At 43.4% G+C, this 9,233-nt stretch overlaps 1 protein-coding gene across 1 annotated transcript; it reads left to right on the top strand.

Moving 5' to 3' along the window:
• Positions 1-210: 210 nt before the first annotated feature.
• LOC115402685 (thioredoxin domain-containing protein 3 homolog) lies at positions 211-9,215 on the top strand. Its single transcript, XM_030111210.1, has 17 exons — positions 211-287; positions 437-494; positions 753-856; positions 953-1,024; positions 1,348-1,464; positions 2,402-2,486; positions 2,662-2,744; positions 2,846-2,938; positions 3,539-3,693; positions 4,005-4,201; positions 4,334-4,478; positions 4,552-4,659; positions 4,810-4,961; positions 5,051-5,195; positions 6,348-6,610; positions 6,810-6,899; positions 9,133-9,215. Exons 1-17 carry the CDS (start codon positions 255-257, stop codon positions 9,213-9,215), a joined length of 1,983 nt encoding a protein of 660 aa, XP_029967070.1. The 5' UTR covers positions 211-254.
• Positions 9,216-9,233: the final 18 nt, after the last annotated feature.

The raw sequence follows: 9,233 nt of genomic DNA, 5'->3' as shown, positions 1-9,233 counted from the left end.
ATTTTCAACAATGTTCCTTTTCTAATAGTTCTCTCATCTCTGACTTCTCTCCTGTTTACCTTCGCACAGTGTAGTTCCGGTGTCGTCAGGAAGACGGAAGTGGCCGTTTCCTAGCAACCGAGAGGACAAACAAGCTCGTGGACACAATAGCGGCTCTGCAATGTGGCCTCTTCTTTCTTTCTTTTAATTTGTGAGCATTATCGTCGCTGCTCTGCAGTATTTATAGATGCACAGTCTTGATCTGAACTAGTCAAATGGCAAGCAAGAAAAAAGAGGCAAGCCTGCAGGTTGGACTAACACAGTGATTTTGACAAACATCATGTCTTGTCTCTTTCCCTGTTATTTATTTATTTATTTATTTATTTATTTATTTATTTATTTATTTATTTATTTATTTATTTATTTATTTCCTAAACGTTTGACTTTTCCTGCCCAGGCTTCTGTGACAAACCAAGAGCAGTGGGAAGAGATGCTCGCAACTAAAGGCTTAACAGGTAAAGCATGACAACTGAGAGCTGCTGTCCCACTACTTGTGAGCAGCTGGTGTTAAAAACACGAAGCTGAACCTGAGTGCTGATGTACAAACACACCTTTTGAAAGCTGTCCATGAATGATGTGTCGATATCATAGTTATTTATAGTATTCTGCTGCCCCACTGTGTTCAACGGGATAACTGCACGTTGAATGATCATGCTCATTTCACATCTCTCCCACATCCCGACTCTCTCTGCATTCTCTTTCTTTCCTTGTAGTTGTTGATGTGTACCAACAGTGGTGTGGTCCCTGCAGAGCTGTGGTCAGTCTTTTACGAAAGATAAAAAACGAACTGGGTGATGACTTACTTCACTTCGCTACTGTAAGGCCTTTAAAAGTTTATATAAGATATGAGAGAAACTAAAAGTGGAACAGCTTTTAACTGCATGTGTGTGCGTGTGTGTGTGTGTTTGTGTAGGCTGAGGCAGACAGCATTGATGCTTTGGAGGGGTATCGAGGGAAATGTGAGCCCACCTTCCTCTTCTACGGGGTGAGTGTGTTGTCTGTGTGTATGAATGATTTAACAGTAAACGTGTGTGTTCACACTTTATAGGAGCCATTGAGCTTTGAACTTGACTTTTTCTTTAATTTGATTACTAGTTATTTGCTCACAGTGTATGCACACATAATCAAGTAATGACACGTAGAAATATCACATAAATTAGTGGCTTGTGTGAAAACTGTCTGTGACATTTATATATCAATCTGTTTATCGCTCCTGTAGTTTTCCTCATATCTCACATAGAAGTAGAAATGCTGTAAACGATGGTGTCGTCAGAGCCAGAATAATGAGTGTATGTTGTGAATGGACAGGGTGGGGAGCTGGTGGGTGTGTTGCGAGGGGCAAATGCTCCCATGCTTCAGAGGATGATTGTGGAGGAGTTGGCTAAAGAGAAGCTGGTCCTGGAGCAAGGAGGTGAACGCAAAGCGGTGAGAGGTCCAGAGACACGCATGTGCAGTTAATGCATTTGATACAAGTTATTTTGTTTAAAAGAATAACTTTTTACAGCACTGTGGGCCATGGAGCTTGGCTACATCTGACTTTATGAATATCCGAATTATTTTGTTGTGAAAAATGATATAATGTTAAGTGATATGATGACTGAATATACTGAAACAGTGTTGTTCTTGATCTTGTTGAATAGTTTACTTATTATACCAAAGAAAAATAATGTTAAAGTTGACAGTATAAAGTGAAAGAAAGATACAATACAAAAAAAAATTTAAAGACATGAATATACTCACTGGACAATTAAAAAGTTATTTTCCTCTGAGCAGTCTTAATGTTAAAAACAATCATCAGGGGAAGCATTATTTTTTTTAGCACTTTGGGGTTTTAAAAAATACAATAATAGGCAATAAAATGTCTAAGGAAGCGATACTCTGAACCTCAGAAATAAATAATAAATAGCCATTCCATTGATGTGTTTGTCTTACTGTATTGTAGCAAAATGTCTCCTGTGGGAAATCAATATTACCTTTTAAATCAACCTTTTAATCAAAAGTAGAAGTAGTTTTGTTAGGATTTTCTGAACACAAGTCAAAACCATCTGTTCTGATTTTGTAAGAAAGCAAACATGAAGTTGTTTTACCAAAATGTATAAACAGTTTAAAGTTCCAGCTTGTAAAGTGTCTCTTTTGCATCCTAATATCACTGGTACTGGATTACTGATCATTAACAGTCTGAGTCCATTTGAATCAACCGGGGATTCATTCTTCGGTTTTTGTGAAATCATAATTAGTTCAATTAGTCGAACTAAAATGAAACACTCAGTATTCACAGCTGGAATTCATCCAAAAAAAGAGAGCTTTTTATGTAATGGTATTCATACCCTGGCTTTTTTGTCTTTATTGTTTCATATATCAGGTGAAAGACGATGGTCTTGTAGATGATGAGAACAAAGAAGGGGAGGAGCCGCCTCAGCAGTTGGAGAATATGGAAAGCATAATTGGTACTATGGAAAACAATACATCACAATATAGAGTGTTTTCAGGTTTTATGGGTATTGCTGTTATTGCTCGCACTGTCGTCACTGTGATAAGTGTTGTTTACTGGCGACGCTGTGTCCTTTTCAGCGTTTCACCAGCACTAATGATCATCACTCAAGCTCCCTTCTTCTCTTGCAGTTCCTGCCAGTAAATCCTACACAGTTGCCATCATAAAACCAGATGCTGTTGCTCACGGCAAGGCAAATGAGATCATTATGAAGGTACAGAGAAACTATCGCCGCTTACATTCTGAGGAGACAAGATTGTCTCAAGCCTTCCTGCTGACATTAATTCATTATGCTGGCATTACTCCCCTGGCTAGATTCAAGATGCTGGCTTTGAGATCTTGGCTCACGAGGAACGCACACTGACTGAGGCTGAGGCTCGAGATTTTTACCATCACAAAGCAGCCCAGGTATGGCACCTTGACGGAAATGAGAACCAAGAGCGAAAATAAATAAAGAGGCACATGGACGGTACATCCCAAACACAACGTTTGACGAGTAGTGACCAGTTGCACACATCGGCATGCTGATCAAACCAAGGAGAAGTGATGATGGTGCAGAATGCGTGCTAGTGAGGTTAGTCGAGGCGATTAATATTCTAAGTCAATGTCCGGGAGAGCAGGCGGTCACGGCAAAAAATGCAAAAAAATCACTTCAGCTACCCTACACACCCATCTGCATTCCTGCATGAGGCTCAAAATAGAACTGCTGTGCCAGCAGCTTTTTTTTTTTTTTTAGTGAGCTGTTTGTGATGAGATAACTGAAAAAGAAAAAAACAAAAATTTGTAAGAACGGCGACCAGCAGGTAAATGAGTGCAGTGGAATAAATGGTGAAGATGCACATTGTTCTGTTAGCCATCTCAAGCATTATTGTGTTTACGGAGTAAACTGTATTACTTTGAAAAGTGAGCTCAAACACTGATTTCAAAATCCCTTCTCAGATTTCATGTTAACTCTACTTTTGTCTGCTTTTTTTTCTCTGCATTTATTTGGGATTTTGCTTTTATAAGAGCTGCTTTGAGGACTTGGTGCAGTTTATGTCCAGCGGTCCCTCCCATGTTCTGGTGCTCTCACAAGCAGAGGACTCAGCCAGCGTTGTTCCAGCATGGCGAGAGTTCATTGGTCCGGCAGACATAGAGGAAGCCAGGAGAGAAAACCCCGAAAGGTTAGTTATTATAGGAAATATACATATGCATCCATTTGAAAAACAAAAGCCGTGATTATAATTATGTAAAATGATCACGTCTATCTCTTTGCAAACAAAAACGTTTGTTTATGGCTCTGGCATTTATTCCTGCCCTGTTGATCTCAGTGGTGTGAAATAATGTGAGTGTAAAATCTGAAAAAGTGAGTGAACAGCACATTCTCACCCGCTCCATCAGACACACCCAAACATTATGCTTCTCTCTGGTTGAGCACAAGCCGAGCAGCCATCTGGTCTCAAGCTTCTCCTTTCTCCCCCCTGGCTTCCTGCAGCTTGCGGGCACAATACGGCACAGAGACACTGTTCAACGCCGTGCACGGCAGCGAGGACAGCGACCGGGCCAGCAGGGAGCTCGCCTTCTTTTTCCCTAACTTCAGGACGGCCTCCGAAACGGAGCAGGATGGGGAGGAAGAGCGTGTGGAGAGGACACTGGCTCTCATCCGGCCCGACGCTGCCAGAGAGAACAGAGGTGGGGCTCGGGCCAAATGTACAAAAACAGAAACACACACGTGTGTGATATGCGCACAGTGACGGCTCATGTTAACATAGTGGTAGTGTGAAGGTTTTGCATCCTGAACTTAATAAATCTGTGATCCCACAGAAGAGATTTTGGCCCAGATCAGCGAGGCGGGCTTCACAATAGCCCTGCAGAGAGACGTGATCTTGACTAAAGAGCAGGTGAAACAGTTTTACTCCCAACATGTTGATGAGGATTACTTTCCAGCACTGCTGCAAACCATGACCAGGTAATGATGGCAGCTCGAATCGAAATATTAGTGTGCTGCCGGACAGGTTTGTTCAACTTGTGCGTTCTTCCAGTGGGCCGGTGCTGGCTTTGGCTCTGGCCAGAGAGGAAGCCGTTCATCACTGGAGGAATATGCTTGGTCCTGCAGACATCCACCAGGCCAGAGAGGAGAGGCCGGACTGGTGAGTCGGGCGATCCTCACCTTCATTATTTAAAAAAAGAGAACAAGAAGTTGAACAGAGCTTGTTAGAAAGAACTCAAAAGCCATCAAATCCTTCCTGTAACAAGACGGTACCTTTTAGTCAAATGACATCTCAGCGCTGTGTCCTCAGTCTAAGGGCTCAGTTTGCAGTGGAGGACGAGTCGATCAACCAGCTTCACGGCAGCGCGAGCTGCGAGGAGGCCGAGCGAGAGATCAACTTCTTCTTCCCCAAACAACGCACGCTGGCAGTGATTAAACCTGACGCAATGGAGGACCACAGAGGTCTCTACTTTCAATCAACCGCAGTGTTAAAATGTGTTTTTCCTTGTAAATGCCTCGTCTTAAAGCATGTCCCGGCTTCACTCCAACAGAGAAGATTTTGGAGGAGATTCGCGGAGGAGGCTTTTCGGTGACACGGCTGAAGGACGTGGTGCTTTCAAGGGAAATCGCTGAAGAGTTTTACAAAGAGCACAGGGAGAAGCCTTTCTTCAGCCAGCTGGTGGAATTCATGTGTCGGTGAGTTTGTCCACAGGCACAGGCAGAGTGGGTACAGCAGACCTGTGCCTCCAGTCCTGCTGCCTTTGCAAGTTTTTAACAGCACTTTTAACTGTACTCCTCGCAGCTCAGGCTCAAGGCCGCCCCGGGCGAAGGGTGAGGAAGTCCATCTCAATTTCACTCTTTGTTCCACCGTACATCTACATTTTAGAGTCCTCTTCCGCTCCGATTGGCCCCTTCACGTGGCCGTTACACAACCGCCTCGGCACAATGACGGGACGGCCGGACACAGCCGGGCAGCTTTTCCCTGAAAACCGACTGTCGCTGCACCTCAGTGTTACAAATTTAGTCTGATCACCTGTGAATGTTTTACAAATTCGCCTTCATGACCTTGCCTCCTACAAAGTGATTAGTGACAGCCGAACAGTGCGGGTATCAGAGAAACAGAGACAGTAGCATCTTTGGTTAGGCAGTTCCCACAGTGCTGATTTTCACCCGTTCCTGCAGAGAGGCATCAGTGTCAGTACTGAGCTCATTGTCCTAAAGTTTGTCTGCAGCGGCCACCTCTGGCGTTTACCACTTCTGTAGTCAGCTTCACATCCTTCACGCCACTTTTTCAAATCGGCTGTGAATGCAGCTTTAATTGAGGTCTCCGGGCCGGTCAGTGCTGCAGCCACAGTCCAAGCAACCACCTCAGAGACGCCTGTGTTAATATAAAGGCCCATTCTTCCAGTAGAGGGACCAACCAGGTCATTAACTACTGACTAAAATTCACACAAATATTTACAAAGAAGCAGGACAGCTTTGGCAGCAGAAGGATTTGCAGATTCAATTCACTGTTAGTGGTTAAAAAAGGTTAATTTCAACTGTGTAGACGTCTAGACATCATTTTTATTGGGGTTTACCAAATAATTGTAGGAGAAAGGCAGATTGTTGTAGTAATTTTGCCCCGTTGTGTTTTTCTCTGTGAGGTATTTAAAGCTGAAACCGTCCTTTGTTGATGACAAGTGTGCAGAAAACCTCAAAAAAATCATTTTTGTTCCCCAAACTTAACAACAAATAGAACAGGTGCATTATTCTCTCCCTGAATGTTTCAAAGGGGGCTGTGAAAGACTGAGTCATTATTCATCACATCACAGAAATGAAAACAGTCCTTTTTTTACACGAACACAGGGGCCCGTGCATGATGCTCGTCCTGACCAGAGAGAACGCGGTGGAGGAGTGGAGGGCCATGATGGGCCCCGCGGACCCCGACAGAGCCAGGGAGACGTCCCCGCTGTCCCTCAGGGCTCGCTTTGCCACAGACATCCTGCAGAACTCCGTCCACGGCTCCTCCAGCGTGCGGCATGCCGAGGAGAAGATCCGTTTCATCTTCGGCGATATCAGCACTGACACAGAGCTCGGCGGCGACGGCGAGGCTGACACAACCATTCCAGGTAATCATACGACGCGTGCAACTGTCACTCCCATCTGTCGCGCCATCTGGTTTTCTTATGCTTAACCATTTTGCACTGAGGTTTTTCCTGAATATTCCTGTTAGAAACTATTTATTTCTGCCTCTCTTTTTTTTGCTTTCCAAAAAAAAAAAACAAGCACTGACAACTTGAACTGCAAATAAAAATCAATTTCTTTCAGTGAAAGAGCAAGACAATCCGGCAGATGAAAATGCAGGAACGTCAAGATCTTCCACGGAAGACGCTTCCAGCAGCAATCCACAACATGACGGTATGTACGAGTACATTTCACCACCTGATAGTAGAAGACTGTTCTCAGTTAAATTGTACACTAAGAAAAAAATTTAACTCACTACATCCCAGAACCCTGAGTCTGATAAGTAGATTGTTACCACAGAGTGATCCTGGGTTAAAGGAGTTAAATATATGTATGAACACACCATTAACCCGATCTATTACCACTCACAGCTCTCTCTGTTTAGTATCATGCTCCAGGTTATTGCGGATATTTACGCCTTTGCAGCAAACTTAAAAGTGTCTTTCTCTTGAAAAAAGAAGGTACGAAATCTTGTGGACTCAGTGATTTTTATCTGGACGAGGAGACAGTTTCAGACTGAGCTTGTTTCTGTGCTGCATCTTTCAGAGGCTCCCATCTTAACTGGGACACTGCAATTACTGCGTTATGTCCTGTGAACTGAGACTAGGTAGCAAAGTAGACACTTCCTTTTGTAATGACAATTCAGATAGCTTCCGTGAAGCAGAGGAGACAGCTCCCCTGATTCAGAGAAAACCATTACCACTTATCTTCATAATGCCACGGACAGCAGCTGGAACTGGGATGTAAATTGCTCCTGCAGTCTGTGCCTGTAGAGAAAGAAGTAAATCTTAATGGTATCAAACCAGCTGTAGCTCAGAGCTGTAGGTGCAAAATGGAGCTGAAATGCTCTGCACCTTCCAGGGATCTCATTCTGTCGGCGTACAGATTGGTTCGGGAAGCAAAAAAATGTGCATGCGGACACATCCCGTAGTCAATGAATTCCGACAATGCAACGCTACCATTGAACTGTATTGATTTTCAGAACACCACTTTACATTAACGATATCGAGCTGTCGGTTGTGAGCGGTGACATTTGGAAGAGTTAACGTTATTATTTGTCTTCATTATGCAGATGAACCTGCTGATTCCAGCTCAGGCAGTCCACAAACAGGAGGAAGTGGTGATCCGGATCACCGAAAGGAAATCGGCACTGTTTGATGAGACCAACAGAACAATCTAAGATCTATTAATCATGGATTAAACAAGACAAATACTTTCAGATGTTTATGTTTTCTGAGCGTCTTTCGAAACACACTCAAGAAGTGCTCACAGTGATTAGTTCTCATTATATTGCTGTTGAAGAGTGATGCTCTAGCCTTTTGTGGCTCATAATTCCTACTGTTAAACTACATCATTGAACGCAACATCATACTGTATGAAATTCCTGTAGGCAAGTCAGTTCAGTGTTTTTAAGGTTATCAGCTGTTTTTATGCTGAGAATTATTGTTAAAGTTAAACCCGCTCTCTTATTTTAGAACCAAAAAATAAATAAATAAATAAATAAATAACTCATCTATTAATCATCTGTTACCTTGAAGCTGGCCTGCAGCAATAAACATTCATTGGATTTGGTTCATTTTGAACATCCTGTTTACACTTCCTGTCCAGCCTTTAACTGGAAGAAACCTTGAACAAGTGTATTAAAATAAAGTCGATTATAGAATCTAATAGTCTGCTTAGAACACACATGGCTGTTGGTGTTAACACTCTTGCCTCAGTGAGACAATCAGCGGTTCCAGTCTGGACTTGGGGGTACGTCGGAGTGGAGTTTGCATGTTGTCTCTGTACCTGTGTCGGCTTTGGTTGAAACTCCAAATTGTATGTAGGTGCGTGTTTTTGCTTGCATGTCTGAGACCATAATTTAGCATTAGTTGTGTAAAATATGGACGTCTTCGTATAGATATTTGGAAGGTCTGGTCCCATCTCATTTGTCATAAATGCACCACAAGTGTGACGCCTATCATGATTATTGGATTTGCATGTCCGATAAAAAATTAATACACTTTGGCTACTCCCTAACTCCTGGAAGGCAGAGGAAGAAGATTCTACAGAAAACACCAGCTGCCCTCTGTCAAGACAGCCTACAGAGATTACTACCTGCTTATGCCTCTTTTTGTTACCTTACAGTAAAAGTGTCACATAACCCTCCTCCAGAATGACCACTGATAATAAATGTCATCACGGCAGCGCCAGCGGCTCAGCAACCTCTTATAAACTGATCTGACATGACACTGGTCTCTCAAAGACGTCTGTGAGCATTGGGATTATTGGTTGCCTTCCAGCGACTGTATGGGGGCTTCGTCTTCACTGTCGGTTGCCGGGGCAACCTGCAGACAGGCAGCTATACCGACCGGGTGAAAGGTGTCCGTATTTCTTGGTGATGAGACACTGTTGTTGCCCGAATCAGAGGGAAGAGAGGGCGTGAGCCCCAGGTCGATGGTCGGGGAAGGGGTCAAAGTTGGGATTGAAAGCAGTGTTTATTTCATCTGAAGGTTCCATCTGTCCTTG

Source organism: Salarias fasciatus, chromosome 16, assembly GCF_902148845.1.
Source record: "Salarias fasciatus chromosome 16, fSalaFa1.1, whole genome shotgun sequence".
NCBI classification, from domain to species: domain Eukaryota; kingdom Metazoa; phylum Chordata; class Actinopteri; order Blenniiformes; family Blenniidae; genus Salarias; species Salarias fasciatus.
This window is presented reverse-complemented; position numbering and strand designations above follow the sequence as displayed.